Below are 15,636 nucleotides of genomic sequence, written 5' to 3'. Positions count from 1 at the left end.
CCCACAGGGATTCCCCTCTTTCACAGGGATTCCATTTTGTCTATTATTTAGCAGTCAGGCAGAGAAAAGGAAGGGATGCTGGAGCACGTTTTTGAGATCCACATTGAGAGCGTCAAAGGGCTCACTCCCCTCCAGTCCACGGTCTGGGGAGAGGCTGACTGTTACGTGCAGTACCACTTTCCCGTTCAGGAGTCAGACTCCGACGTACTGCGTGGGACAGAGTTCTGTGAGAACGGTAAGTGCGGTTTGCCCATCAGGATATTCTGGGTGCTCTTCTGAACTGGCTAGAGTGCCATGGTGATGGACAAATATGTATTCAAGCTTCCAAAATGAAACAAGGGCTCTCATCTATAATAGGACCAGCAGTGGCTCGCTTGCCAGGGCTTTGCTCTCACTGACGGCAACTGGTTTTACACTCAGGGCACCTGCCTCCTCTCCTGTTTGGAAGGATAAAAAGAGAGGACAGGATTGGAGCATCGAACCTCTTTCCTGGTTAGCTTGCTCATGAGAATGTTGCCAGAAAACTGAGTTATCGCCTGGTGGCCTAGGACTAGCACCTGCCTCCCCAGGGTGCAGAGCTCCCACATCCGATATACTGTACGTGTCGCTGCTCTACCCCTTCAGCTGAATGTAGAAAGTAAGTCGCCAAGAGACAGGAAGTGACAGCTGCAAGCATCCCAAACTGCCGAACGTCATTGTCAGCCCAAGTCAACGTGCCGGATGAACGAGGGCCCACAAACATGCCTGACTGAGCTTAGAAACAAGCTAGGACCCAATATGAATGCCCAAAGACAGGTCTAATGTGAATGGCGGCCATCGGAGCAGCCTTAGGTCCTCTTGGCTCGTGAGTGGGCTTGTGTCAGGGTTGGGTGGCACGTGGGTCCTTGTCCCTTGCATCACAGGTTTGCCTTACCTCCTCAGGCCTTGTGCTAAAGCCTTTCCGCTCGGCAGTCACCTTGTGCGTCCCTGACCCCAACTTTGGCGATGAGCGTCATCACTCCTTGATGGTCCCTGCTGACGTCCCTGTCCAAAGGCTGCTGCTCAGCTCTTTCTCTGCCCAGGGCATAGGAGGAGGAGCAGGGATCCAGTTTGAAATCTGGTGCAGGTATTTCTTCTGGTGTCCCTCGTCATCCCTACATAAACCCCTACATAAATGCCCCCTGCTTAGCAGCACTCGCAGCCAAGGCAAACAGCCACCTCTCATTTCTGCTGGCATCAAGCCATGGTTAGGATGACCTTGCGAAGGGTCCTCCTCGCAGCAGGGTCCAGAAGAATTGAGTCCTCCCTACTTGAGCTCTCTGCACTCTCGGAATTATCCCTTTCAGACCCATTTCTTGGACCCTGTAACAAAACCTTACGAGGCCTTTTCCCCCTGAGACCCTGGAGAGCGGCTGCCAGTCAGAGCAGGCAGCCTTGCTTTAGATGGTAGGACCTGGCTTAAGCCGGCTTCCTGTGTCTGGGGCTGTCGGGATACAGTGCATGGCTCTAGTTGGCTTGGTGGGCCACGTGATGCTGGCCTAGCAGGGCCCTCTTTGCATTCAGAAGAGTTTACCCCCTAACGTTTACTTCTGCTTCATCTCTTGTGCAGGTATTACTACCCTAACGTCCGAGACCAGATGGTAGCCAGGGGGACCTTGCCCCTGTCCCGCCTGTGTGCCATGGTGACCATGCAGTACCGAGAGGACGTGGGCATCCAGACCTTCAGCCTACCCTTAATCCCAAGGACTGAGAGTGCAGGGGAGCCCCACCCCCATTCCTCAGGTAACAGAAGACATTGACCCAGAGCAAATCCGGAGTTTCGTCAGGTTTTACTGGCGTAATCTTCCAGGACTTTAAATGAGCTTCATCTTCCTGGTGATCCTGTACTGGGAGGCTCGGTCCCATTTTACAGGTGAAAAACAGGGCAGAACTTCTTATATTAGCAGACAGGTTTGGAGATTAACAGTAAAACAGGGGTGGGGTGTAAAATAGAAAAAAAATCCTTCAGTAGGACCTTAAAGACCAACTAAGTTTTTATTTTGGTATGAGCTTTTGTGTGCATGCACACTTCTTCAGATACACTAGAAACAGAAGTGTCAGACCCCTATATATATATATATATATATATATATATATATATATATATACACACAGAGAGGGGGGGGTGGGAATGGGTGATGGGCTGATGGGAGTGGTAAACCTGAGATGGCTGTTAACGACTGCTGATTACTGCAATTAGTCCTGCAATTAGGGGTGGGGTGTGTTTGTATGTGTAAGGTAGATCAAGTGGAGGCAGGAAGGCTTCATCTTTCTCTTGACCTCCAGTTTTTTCTCACAGCAGAGACAATTTTGGTCTTATAGCTATCTGGGGAAGGGGGAAAACAGGCCCAGGGTAGAGGGGATGAGAGAATTGGTGCAAGAAGGACCAATTGGTTATACAGGCTCTCCTGAAATCCCCCCCACAGGAATTAGAAGGCAATCATGGCATTGGGGACCCTGTGTTTGCCTTGTAATACCTATCAGGTTCCTCCCTGAGGCTAAGAAAGAGCATCTTGCACCCTGTCCACCGTACCATTCTGCTTCTACTTTCCTTAGATGCTTCCCAAGTGTTAACCTTCGTGTGGTTGACTAGGAAGGACAGGAGCGTCTGTTTTCAGGGAAAGTCTTCAACTATGACTTCTTGTCACATCAGCCACGTGCAGACCTTGCCTGCAGTTTCAGCAACAGAAAGCTTAAATGTGTATTTCTTTTTCCTCCCCTTTCCCCAGGTTTTCTTGATGTGAGCGTAAAATACAGGCGCTTCCTGAAGGCGACAGAAGGCATCCTGGCAGCTCAAGCAGTTTCTATTTCGGTTCAGATACACTTTGCAGCCGGTTTGCAGGCAGCAGCCAGGTAAGTGCATAGCCACAAGAAAGTGTTGAGTGCTGCTGCCAGTCAGAGCTGACCACCCTAGGCTAGGTGGTCCACGTAGTTTGTATAAGGACAGCCATCCTGCTGTTCTGCCCCTATGGCAACACACAATCAACACAAACCCATGGGCTTGCCTGTCTAATTTTTTTGTAATCGCTCCTTATACGCATCTCTGGGATATTTTCTTCTCTTTGCTAAGAGCCGTGGCAGAAAAGAACCCTTCGCTCCAGTGCAGTGCAGAAGTTGGGGTGAATGCCTACGTCTCCGTGCATCTGCCCTTCCTCCCCGAATCTGAGAGGCGCAACACCCGAGCCGTGGCTCGCACTTTCTGCCCAGAATTCGAGCACCACACAGAGTTCCCGTGCAACCTTGTGGTCCAGAGAAGCAGTGGAGAAGCCTGTTCCCTGGGGGAGTTGTTGCAGGTTTCGGAGATAGTCTTTTCCATCTTTCACAAGAGCCTGAACTCAGGTATGTAAAATACACGGGGGGCAGCCCATACTTTTGCTGTGCATCACACCATCACTCTGAGCTGGATGGGCAAGGGGAGTGGACCCAGCGAGCTACCAACGAAGGATCCCTTAGGTTGCAAACCCACCCAACACTCCCACCTGCTCTTTTGCACAGCATCCATCAAATTTGTGCAAGAGACATTTCCAGGACTGGCACAGCAGGGGCTTAGATGGGGCTCTGGCAGCAAGCACCAGCTCTTTCTAGCCACCCAGCTGCTATATTGTACTGTTATTTTAAAGCACAGCACATTGGCTTTAAACAGTCAGCAGCTGGCAGCCTTTGGGCCGGGTCCAGTGATTGCCTTCGAGCTTATAGCCAGCAAACAGTCCATTTACTGGGGCCCCTCAATTTCCATTACAAATGGATCAATATGTGCTTCATTTCCTGGATTTGTATGTAGCCTTCCTAGACTAAATCACTTGAACTCCTTGCTTTCATGCTTTTGAGTTTGTGTTCTAATGAAACAGAGGCCATGATGGTTGTGGTGGTGATGGCATTGTTGTATTTATTTATTTATTTATTTGTTGTATTATTTATATGCCACACCAAGAATTAGGAAACAGTGGTAGATTAGCACCCAGTGACAGAACAAGGAATTACCCTTCATAGAACAGTCAACCACTGGGCATAGAGACAAAAGTAAATACTAGGAAATGGAACCCAGAAACTGACATTTCCTTCTCTAAGGGTGGGGGCCAAGGTATGGAGATACAGGGGGGAGGGGAGGGGACAACAGAGGGAAGGGTATCCTACCGAAACACAGGGATGAGCCAGGGTGGAGGGAGGAGGGGCAGGATACGTCATGGATCGGGACAAGGTTGGGGGGGGGGGATCACAGGAAAGAACCACAGCAACACGTGGCCGGGTCAGCTAGTTTCACATAAATAAGCAACTATGTCAGCTAAAGGCAAAAGGTAAAGGACCCCTGGACGATTAAGTCCAGTCAAAGGCGACTAAGGAGTTGCAGCGCTCATCTCACTTCAGGCTGAGGGAGCTGGCGTTTGTCCACAGACAGCTTTCCGGGTCATGTGGCCAGCATGACTTAAACCACTTCTGGTGCAATGGGACACCGTGATGGAAGCCACAATGCACAGAAACACTGTTTACCTTCCCACCGCAGTGGTACCTATTTATCTACTTGTGCTGGTATGCTTTCAAACTGCTAGGTTGGCAGAAGCTGGGTTAGAGCAACGGGAGCCCACCTCATTGCATGAATTTGAACTGCCGACCACAGTGGTTTAGACCACAGCGCCACCTGCGTCCCTAAGCAACTATGTATGCAGGAGAGGAAAGACAAGAAACCACATAAAAGAGGATTCAAAGAGCTCCCAGCTGTAGGAAGGACAATTTCAGCCCGCACAGATCTGATCTTATAAATCCACCATAAAATAAGGCAATTGCCTGGAGTGCAAGGATTGCTTTTCCATTGCACCTTTTCTACACTCAACCGTTTTGAATACATTCCGGATGAATGAACCATGATTTTTTTTATTTATTTCATATTTATGCTATGTCCTTCATTTTGATCTTACAGCACCATATGGAACAAAAACCCAGGCTTCGAGGGATTACCTCCTGGGAACTGCCAAGATTCCAACCAGAGACCTGTTGAACAGAAGATCAGGTAAAGATACCTATGTTTCCTTTGGTGTACATAACAGAGTTCCTTTCTGATAGGGAGTTGCTCAGTAAATGAAAATGTTCTGCTCTCCCACCCTCACTTTCCATTGAAAGGTGATAATGATACGTTTTTTGTGTGCTCTGTGAAAGGTATTCGAGGCTGGTTCCCAATAACTCTGCCAGAGGACCTGGTGCCCGCTCATTGTGCAAACATCCTGCAAACCATAGTTGGAGGCCTGGAGCTTTCTGTCACCTTCGCCCATCCTGGGGACCGGCAACGTGTCCTGGATGCGGCTAGACTTTTAGGCTGGAATTTGAAGGAAGCCAGCGCCGAGTGCCTGCAGGACGACAGTGAGAGTGAATGCCAGCATACTCCAGACACTGCAACCGTGGCCATTTCCATCCCCCGGCTGTGGCTACCAGTCCAGTGTGTGTTACTTGCAGGACAGACGCACTTAAACAAAAGCATCCATTGCTACCTCCGCTATAAGCTGTATGACCAAGAAGCCACGTGGACGTCTCTTAGGAGGCCCAAATTAGCTGAAGACCAGAAGCACGTGACCGTGAGCTTCAAGAAAAGCAAAGAAATGGATCTTCCGTTGAGCCAAGCCTTACTGTGGTACTTCAAGGAGGAGAGGCTGGAGGTCCAGGCGTGGCGAGCCTATGGGAACGAGAGCAACACCGAGAGGCCCCTGGATACCGATCGACTGATTGGGTCGGCCTACGTAGACCTTGCCGCACTCGGGGAGAGCTCAAGGGGGAAAAGGACAGTTAGTGGTATGTTCACTAGCAGGTTAAAAAAACCTTGGGCAGCTTTGGGGCTCAATCCATCAATCACCATCCAACCCGTAGTCGAAACAAAATAAAAAATTTCCTTCCAGCAGCACCTTAAAGACCAACTAAGTTTTTATTTTGGTATGAGCTTTCGTGTGCATGCACACTTCTTCAGATACACCAACCCGTAGTCTTTGCATTCTCCTTTTTAACCCCATCACCAAGCAATGATTGTAACAGCCGTGCCCCTATTGGCATATTTATGCGACGCCCACTTACCATATGGAGTTTGCTACCAACAGATGTGGTGGTTGCTGCCACTACAGATAGTTTTAGAAAAGTATGGGGACAATTTCTTGGGGGAGAGGTCTAGCGCAGGAAATAACTTCCCATGTTCAGAGTCACAAACTTCCGATCACCTGGTGCTGGGGGCCAACAGGGATGGCTGGCTGCAGCCTAGGTGGAAAGGGAAGCTGCCCACACTTTTCTGCCTGAGCAGGAGTGGGAGACAACAAATAAATGAATTAAAGCATTTTTTTTTATACCAGCAAGATCTCAGAACCAGATACTTGACCCCCAGCCTCTCTTCTGCTTCTTGAAATGTGCCTTCTCCCATCATTGCAGGTGTCTTCCCCTTGTTCCGGCGCAATTCTTCAAACTTGTTGGGAGCCGCCGTGCGAGTCCACATTGTAGTGGCTCCCAAAAGCCCCTCCAGACCTGATGTTTCTGAAGATGGTAGCAGTGGCGTCAGTGACCACGAGGAAAGACACAAGGAGCCTGAGCAAGATTTGAAACCTGATCAGACCTCCGTTGTGGAAACCCTCATCGAGAAACCATCCGAGGAGTCTCCCCACCCAGTGGGTCATGAGCAGACATTTGCCGTCAGTATCCTTGTGGAAAGGGCCATGCACTTAAGCTTAAAAGGTGAGTAAAACTCTGGGTACACCGGGGTCTATGTTGAAATCCCACAAATCTATATATGTATAAAAATGTAAAAATCGTGAAACTGCGTTTTCCACTTTTCTCCGTAACTGCTTGACCGATCGTCCTGAAATTTTGACACAACGATCCAGGCTACTCCCCGAGCGTTGTTGGAGACAAAAATGCCTCAAATCACATACCTGGGCAGGTATAGACCTGATTTTACACCAAGTCAAACAGTGCCCTCAAGTGGCGTAATACCCTCCTCCACCCCCTCCCTTCCTGTGAAATGTAAGCCACACCCACAAACCAAATGACATCATCAACCAAGCAACTGAAACCACCAAGGCGGCCATTATCAGACCCCTAGGCTCCTGTCAGGCTGCCAGGCCCCCACTAGGCCCCGGGGGGGGATACCCCACAGCAACGCACTTGAGGGCACGGCAAGGGGTTTTTACTTTAAAATTTAGCACCACTACCCCCCCAAAAAAAGACCCCCCACCAAATAACCACAAGACAAAAATAAATACCATCCTTCAAAACGTCATGAGATACGCCGGTCATGGAGGGGGGGGGGATTCCTGGGATTCATGTTCCACACTGTTTCTGTCTCTGAAACGGCATGGAGGCACTTCCCAGGGGGCGACCTTGTTGTTCTGTGGATGCACAGCAGCAGCTTTGTGCTGAACAAACTAGGTCAAGCCAATTAAATGATTGGCTAATCTCTATTCTCACAGGCTTCTTCCCATGTTTTTTGAGATAAGCAGTCCCAGGTTGGGGGGCTGGTAAGCTCTAGTCCTGCTCCAGCCATGAAAGAGATTATAGTAATCAAGGGGAGGAGCCTATTATTCGTCTGTTGTCTTGCACCAAAGAACCCTTGGTCTCTCCTTGGAAGTTCCTGAAGGCCTGTCTTGTGTATTATACTGCAAGGGTTTCTATTAAGCAAAAACAGTTCAGCTCCTGTATTAGAGATGCCTTTAACACTTCATGCTGCAGGGAGTTTGGGTCGTTGGCATGTCCGGCACTGCCTGAGTCCAAGGATCCAGCAGGAATCAAGTTTCAGAGTTACACTTTCCCCCTGCATTTCCCCCTTGCTGTAAGACAGTGGGCCTTATAAAGACCTATCACCCAGAACATTAATCATCATCATTTATTTATTTATACCCCGCCCATCTGGCTGGTTTCCCCAGTCCCTCTGGGCAGCTTACAGCATATCTAAAAACATAATAAAAGCATCAAGCATTAAAAACCTCCTGATACAGGGCTGCCTTCAGGTGTCTTCTGTAATTTTTTATCTGCTTGACATCTGAAAGGGAGGGCATTCCACAGGGAGGGTGCCACTACCAAGAGGGCCCTCTGCCTGGTTCCCTGTCACTTCGCATCTCGCAGTGAGAGAATCAGCAAAAGACCTTCGGAGAAGGACCTCAGAGTCTGGGCTGAGTGATTGAGGTGGAGATGCTCCTTCAGGTCTCCTGGGCCAAGTCCATTTAGGGCGTTAAAGGTCAGCACCAACACTTTGAATTGTGCTTGGAAATGTACTGGGAGCCAGTGAAGATCCTTTAGGACCGGTGTTATATGGTCCAGGTGGCTACTGCCAATCACTAGTCTAGCTGCTGCCAAGCCAAGCTGGGTACTGCCCAAGATTGCTTATTGTCCAAACAGGCCTGTGCATGAGCATGTGAGCAATGTGGCTTTGATGTCCTCAGCCTCCTGGTTCTCGTTTGCATTGCCAGTTGCAAGGCTGTGCTTGCCTGTCTGGCAGGCTCACAGGAACCCGTGATCATTCCCCCAAAACCATATGGAAGTGCCCTTTCCTTTGGCCTCATGGATTGTGGCTCTTCTGAGGAGAGCCTGCATTCCAAGGCACCTCCCAAAGTTTCCTCTGTTCTCATAACTGCAGACCAAACCGGCATCTGCCCATCTTGTCTTTCAGGGAGTCCTCTCACTGAACGTGGGGTCGTGTCACCCAGTAGCTACGTGTCTTTTGTCGCTGCCGATGCTGATAATCCCATTGCCACAGAAATAGTTGAAAATTCCGACTCACCTGTTTGGGACTTTCAGCAGCAGACCAGGTATGCAATGTGACCCTTTAATGGATGGGAATCTCAAAAGTCCCATCATCTGCTATGCAGACAATCAGTTGGAATAGCAGGCTTCCTACACAGGGAAGGATTTCTCCAGTCAAAGCAACAGAAATGCATGTTACACATTTGGGTTTTTTGTTTGTGTGCTTACAATCAAGCAGTACGTATGTTTTAGGAAATTACTCCATAATCCCTCAACAAGAGCACTCCTACTAGGAGGCAAAAATGCACTGCAGGTACCAATTAGGAGCAGTAGTATTTATACCACCCAACAGAATGGTGCTTTAGAGAGTAACAGCAAAAAGATAATCTTTTGCCCCAAAGAACTTGCAATTTAAATCTTTCCACAGCCATGAGAATGATAGGGAGGGGGGTAGAATAAGTTAGGTCTAGTTTTGCTCAAGGATGAGGATTAAGGAATTATAAGGGGATGTGGGTGGTACCGTGGTCTAAACCACTGGGCCTCTTGGGCTTGCCAATCGAAAAAGTCGGCAGTTCGAATCCCCACGATGGGGTGAGCTCCCGTTGCTCTGTTCCAGCTTCTGCCAACCTAGCAGTTCGAAAGCACACCAGTGCAAGTAGATAAATAGGTACCGCTGCAGCAGGAAGGTAAATGGTGTTTCTGTGCGCTCTGGTTTCCGTCACGGTGTCCCGTTGCACCAGAAGCAGTTTAGTCCTGCTGGCCACATGACCCGGAAAGCTGTCTGTGGACAAACGCCAGCTCCCTCAGCCTGAAAGCGAGATGAGCGCCGCAACCCCATAGTCAACTTTGACTGGACTTAACCGCCCAGGGGTCCTTTACCTTTACCTTATAAGCAAAAGTCAGAAGGGTCAAAATGTACACACCAGTTTTCAGGCACATGGCCCCTGCTGCTGCCACCCATGCCTACCTATTTACACATACCCCCCTATGTATTTGGGAAGCAGCTATAGCTCAGTGGTTAGAGCAGCAGCTGCCTTGCCTACGGAAGGTCCCAGCTCCAATCCCTGGCATCTCCATCCTGGGCTGCGAGAGGCTCATGCCTGAAACCCTGGAGAGCAGCTGCCAGTCAGTGTAGGCAGCACTGGGCAAGATGGGCCAATGGTCTGACTCAGTATAGGGCAGCTTGCTAAGTTCCTACATTCTCGTGCCTCAGGGAGAGTTTTCCATATGACATGTAACTTGAATTTCGGCAATGTTTCATCCGACCATGATCAAGACGCATTTCTGACTTTTTCTTCTTCTTGGCAGACTCTCCAAAGAGCTTCTGTTGGATCCTCAGCAAACTCTGGTCTTTAAAGTGTGGCACAAAGCAGGTATTATTCTCCAAATGCAGTTACCGTATAACCCCCAAACTCTATACCAAGGGGAAACTCTTAATAAAGCGCCTTATGCAGCTGAGGACCAAAAAGCCTTTTCATTTCACTTGTGTGGAGTGATGAGCTCTTTCCAACTAAACTAATGGTAAAGGGCTTAGACCTAATTTGGGAGTCCGTTTTCAAATAATAATAATAATAATAATAATAATAATAATAATACATTATTTATACCCCGCCCATCTGGCTGGGTTTCCCCAGCCACTCTGGGCGGCTTCCAACAGAATATTAAAATACAATGATCTATTAAAAATTAAAAGCTTCCCCAAACAGGGCTGCCTTCAGATGTCTTCTGAAAGTCTGGTAGTTGTTTTTCTCTTTGACATCTGGTGGGAGGGCGTTCCACAGGGCGGGTGCCACCACCGAGAAGGCCCTCTGCCTGGTTCCCTGTAACTTGGCTTCTCGCAGCGAGGGAACCGCCAGAAGGCCCTCGGCACTGGACCTCAGTGTATGTGTTCTAAGTAAGAAGGAAGTGGTGCGTGCATCCAGAAAACACAGCTATTGGATGCTTTGCATCATGCCCAGAAGCAAATAGGTATCAGGACAAGAGTGACAGGATCCTGTAAGCCAGCACCCACAGCATCCTCACTGCTGCATTCAGGACTAGTTGCTGCTTCCAAAGACTCTTCAAAGGTAGATGCAAGGATGGGATGTGTCACTCTAGTCAAGTCTGCCCTTATCAGGAATTGGCCCACCAGCCTACGTTAGGCAATGCACTCCTGGCCACAACTGCCATCCAAGAGATAGGCATGCAGGGATTTTGATCAATCACTCCCCACCAAGTTTGGATTAAATAAAACAAAGCCAAATCAAGTTTCTGGTTCTTAAGACAGTGACTCCAAATGCCCCCTTGGTATTCATGACGCAGGGTCCTCTTTATTCCCTTCATGGCTCTCCATCCTTTTCCCGTGGCCTGAATGTGTGCAACTCTTGCCCATGATTGCACCTGTTGCTGCCAGGTTCTCCCACTCCCAACAATCTCAGGTTCTGCCTCATCTCAGATATTGGGGTCCGGCAAATGCATGCAGGTCTGTACGCTTCGAGAAAAGAATTTGAACTCCCTCGGGGCTTTGCTCCAGAATGCCAAAATCCGCTTGCAGGAGATAATCCAAACAATGGTTACTTTTGTGTTTGCCAGAAGGAATGGCTGTTGCTTGTTTGCACCGGCATCCGTGCAGGAAAGGGAAAAAACAGACAGATTGTTTCAAAGGAAAACTGCAGCAAGTCTCCTTTCAATGTCCTTGAATCTTCAGAGGCCAGCTGACAATGGGCAGTGATAGAAGAACGTACAGCATACAAACAGCCCTAATTTGGGGGCTGCATTCAGACAGCCTTGGAGCCTGTTTGTTTCCTTCTCCGCATGGGGGCACTCAGGTGATTTCTTTTCCAAAGTCTTTCCCACCCAAGAGATGGTTATGTTGGATATATTTATTCACCCTTTTTATCCAGGTAGGACGCGGGTGGCGCTGTGGGTTAAACCCCAGAGCCTAGGGCTTGCCGATCGGAAGGTCAGCGGTTCAAATCCCTGCGATGGGGCGAGCTCCCGTTGTTCGGTCCCTGTTCCTGCCAACCTGGCAGTTCAAAAGCACGTCGAAGTGCAAGTAGATAAATAGGTACCGCTCTGGCGGGAAGTTAAACGGAGTTTCCATGCACTGCTCTGGTTCGCCAGAAGCGGCTTTGTCATGATGGCCACATGACCCGGAAGCTGTAGGCCAGCTCCCTCGGCCAGTAAAGCGAGATGAGCGCCGCAACCCCAGAGTCGTCCCCAACTGGACCTAACGGTCAGTCGTACCTTTACCTTTACCTTTTCCCAGGTATTTTAGAAGTGTGTTCCCCCAACACCAGTAGCAAGGCTCAGGATCATGGGGTGGTGATATTGTGCTCTTTCCTCTGGGACATGAAGGAACGCCACAGCCAGAGTCACAATGTTGGGCAGTGTGAAATTCCGCACAGGAAGATTTCAGCCGGAATGCCTTCCTCCGCAGACAGTATGTGCTTAAGGCTGTGGGTGACTGTGCAAATTGCTTTTTAGCTTAGGAAAAATTTGAGGGGGGTAGAGCATGATAGAGGTGTGTGAAATCATACACAATGTGGATAAATGTGGATAGAGGTGTTTTCTCCTGCGCGCATAATGCTGGAGTCCGGGGACATCCAATGAAGATCAGTGGTGGAAGATTCAGGAAGACTTTCTTTGCACAGTGCATCACTAAACTATGGAATTTGCAACCTAAAGACGCAGTATTGGCTACCAACTTGGATGGCTTTAAAAGCGGGTTGGACAGATTCACGGAGGAATTCAAAGTCATCAATGGCTGCTGGTCATGATGGCTGTGTACTTAACCTCAAGCGTCAGAGAAGCGTGTGACTGCACTCATGTTCCCCGTGTGAGCTTCCCAGACACACCTGGTTGGCCGCTCTGAGAACAAGAAGGCATACTGTAGCTAGTTAGGTGTGAATTTTGGCCATGTTTTCCTGGCTGACGCCTGTGTACTTTCCGCTCTGCTTTCCCTACAGATGTTGAACGGGTGATAGGATTTGCCTCTGTGGATCTCTCCCCCCTCCTTTCCGGCTTCCAGTTAGTCTGTGGCTGGTACAACATCACAGACTTCAGCGGACAGTGTCAGGGGCAGATCAAAGTCGCCGTTTCCCCCCTTGAAAATATAACTCATCTCAAAGAAGAAAGACAGGCAAGAAGCCAGACCAAAGCTTCAGGATCATCAGTATGTCCATTTCCCAGTTTCTCAGGTTTCTGACTTCTGGACTGACAGAATTACTGCAAATATTCCATATTGGCTGCTTAGGGGTCGTGGGGTGCAGCTGTCAGAAATAACACATGGCCTTTCTCACACCAACGTGACACAAGTGTTGGGCAAATATTATGAACAAATTAAAAAATCTAATCCAAGAGGCCTGTGGTAGTTTTATCTACAATCCCCTTTGATGTTCTGGCTTATTCATTCATTCTGTGAAGGAAAGCTAGAGGGGAAGCTTTCGTTCCAATGAAATTGTGGCTTCCAGAGCAGCTGCAGCTGCATGTTGCCTCAGCCCAGGAGATATTTCTTTCTTCCAGTTTCCCTCTCTCTTGTGTTGCAGATTCCAACCACCAGCTCTTTTGCCCTCCAAGCGCAGGACTTGTACACTGCATTCCCCAGCTTCTCCACAAGAGGCACCAACGAACATCTAAAGTCCCCATTGAAGGGCACTGATGCCACCAGTCTGGAGAGGTGAGAAGAACATGGGGGGCAAATGACATGCCCCCTCCCCCCAAAATGAGAGGGGGCTGTTCCAGTTATTATTTGCCAAGAATATCTTCCACGGTACAGCTGCTGCACTTCCCAAAGCACTCAAACATCACTATTTTGTTGCCTCCCACCACCCTTCGGCATATTTACGGCTCTTCTATGTGCTCCACGGGAACCTGTTGGAGAGCACCTGTAACATCACTGCTGACTGAGAACACAACTGTTCTCCAACCCCTCAGTGCCAATACTGTGTGTTTAGCTAGACATGTTTTATTTAGTGTTTTGTGGACTGTGCACTCCACATCTTCAGTGCTGGAGGGACGCTGCCCCATTATTATTTTTCTTTTAAAAAAACCTTAAATAGTTACAGTGGTACCTTGGTTCTCAAACGGCTTGGTTCACAGAACAAATCAGCTCCCGAGTGTCGTAAACCCGGATGTAAGTGTTCCAGTTTGCGAACGTTTTTTGGAAGCCAAACGTCCCACGTGGCTTCCCCTTGAATACAGGAAGCTCCTGCAGCCAATCGGAAGCCATGCCTTGGTTTTTGAACGGGTTTGGAGGTCGAACGGACTCCTGGAATGGATTAAGTTTGAGAACCAAGGTACCACCGTAATTACCTTTGCACCCACTTCCAACAGCAAGGTTCATTCCTGTGTACCATGTTCCAAAAGAATAACTAGCAAACTGGGCAGGGGCCAAAGGAGAACCACAAGGAGAAGTCAGAGATCTGGTAAGGAAAGGCTGAAAGATCTGCCTGTGTTCAGCCCTGTGTTGACATCCACATGCTGTCAAAGGAGGCCTCTCCAAGTGAAGGGGATCCTTAATGATTTTGAGCATGGAACCAGGGGGGGTGGTTTTCCCCCCAGATAAAGTATTGTGGTGTACCAGGCTGTGATTTCGTGCATAAGGTGTTTGAATCTTCAGAAATGGAGAGAAAGATGTTATTGTCCCTTGAGCAAGAGTGGCGGGAGGTGAAGCGTGGAGCAGTGAATCACTAACAGTGTTTCTTCCTTTAGCAGGACTGGGTTCTTGGGGTCCTGGATGCCCCGTCATGAAGAGCACGTGAAGAACATCCGCCGATTCCACGAGTCGCTGCAGCAGGCAGAAAGCAACACATGCCAGTTAGGAAGGCTGGATTCCCTTTCCCATTCCTCACGCACTTCCCTTCTCGGAACTCTCAGGTAAAAGGCATGTTGCAGGTGGCAGGACGGCAAAACGCTCTGTGTCAGCAGGAGCTGTGTTAGAAAAAAAATAGGCTAGCTCTTCCCTCAAACCCCTCTGCACCAAATCACAGCAAGATGCTTTGCAGGCTTGCAAAGTGGAGAGGAGGAGCTTAGGATGTTCCCTGGTTGCAGGTGGAGCTCTCCTCTGTTACTGAAAGTGCTTTTGAATTCCACATCCGGAGTGCCTGCAGCTGGATCAGGCCAGAAGTTTGTCTAGTCCCAGCCTTCTGTTTCCCACAGTGGCCAAGCAGATGCCTCTACAGGAGCCCACAAAGAGGGCACCCTTTCTGCAGCCTTTCTCCACTGTCTGATATCCAGGGGCCTCATGCCTCTGACCCCAGATCTCCCTTCAGGTGACTGGTTGTTCAGTGGCAATGAGAAGGCAGGTGGCACTCTGCTTTGGGCCCAGAGCTAATTCCCGGCATTGCAAAATGGTTCTGAGACATAGCTCTGTTGAGATCTAACTAGAATTGAGACCCAAGGGTAAAGGCGTTCGCTAAGGAAGTGGGAAATAAAATGGATTTTGACCTGCACCTGCTTATCCATTGCTGCACATAAGGCCCTTATATCATAGCTGCCAAGTCTCCCGTTTTCCCCGGGAAACCCCCGTTTTTACTTACCTTTTCCCGGTGGTCCCCCGTATCACTTCATCTCCCGTTTTTCTCCGTTATTTTCTCCTGCCGGCGGCCATTTTTTTTCCTGATATGCCCTTCTATGGGCACCAAAAATGGCCGCCGCCGGCTTAAAAAGTCGCATCTACACATGACCGGAAGTGCATAGATACAACTTCCAGTGTCGGCGGCGGCCATTTGGGTGCCCATAGATGGGTGGGGCGACACCGGAAGTTGCGTCAACGCACTTCCGGTCATGCGTAGAAGCTACTTTTGAAGCCGGTGGTGGCCATTTTGGGTGCCCATAGAAGGGCAAAGCAACACCAGAAGTTATGTCGACGCAACTTCCGGTGTCACACGGCTGCCGGTCCCGGATTCTGCAGTCCGGGACTTGGAAGGTAAGCCT

General features: G+C 49.2%; 1 protein-coding gene across 3 annotated transcripts in view; it reads left to right on the top strand.

The window, feature by feature from the left end:
- The window catches only part of C2CD3 (C2 domain containing 3 centriole elongation regulator), a 53,989-nt gene that overhangs the window by 21,634 nt on the left and 16,719 nt on the right, over positions 1-15,636 (top strand). For 2 of the 3 annotated variants that reach the window (XM_060274029.2, XM_060274028.2), the window contains 13 exons: positions 52-235; positions 922-1,105; positions 1,589-1,761; positions 2,748-2,871; positions 3,089-3,357; positions 4,934-5,023; positions 5,170-5,796; positions 6,418-6,717; positions 8,648-8,786; positions 10,030-10,094; positions 12,669-12,874; positions 13,248-13,378; positions 14,413-14,577. In XM_060274029.2, the coding sequence (XP_060130012.2) occupies positions 52-235; positions 922-1,105; positions 1,589-1,761; positions 2,748-2,871; positions 3,089-3,357; positions 4,934-5,023; positions 5,170-5,796; positions 6,418-6,717; positions 8,648-8,786; positions 10,030-10,094; positions 12,669-12,874; positions 13,248-13,378; positions 14,413-14,577 (2,657 nt within the window). The remainder of the gene's footprint in view (positions 1-51; positions 236-921; positions 1,106-1,588; positions 1,762-2,747; positions 2,872-3,088; positions 3,358-4,933; positions 5,024-5,169; positions 5,797-6,417; positions 6,718-8,647; positions 8,787-10,029; positions 10,095-12,668; positions 12,875-13,247; positions 13,379-14,412; positions 14,578-15,636) is intronic. The other variant, XM_035115747.3, reaches the window with a different exon arrangement.

This window comes from Zootoca vivipara, chromosome 4 (assembly GCF_965207765.1).
Source record: "Zootoca vivipara chromosome 4, rZooViv2.hap1.1, whole genome shotgun sequence".
NCBI classification, from domain to species: domain Eukaryota; kingdom Metazoa; phylum Chordata; class Lepidosauria; order Squamata; family Lacertidae; genus Zootoca; species Zootoca vivipara.
The sequence above is the reverse complement of the archived record's forward strand: the minus strand, read 5'-3'. Positions and strand labels throughout refer to the sequence as shown.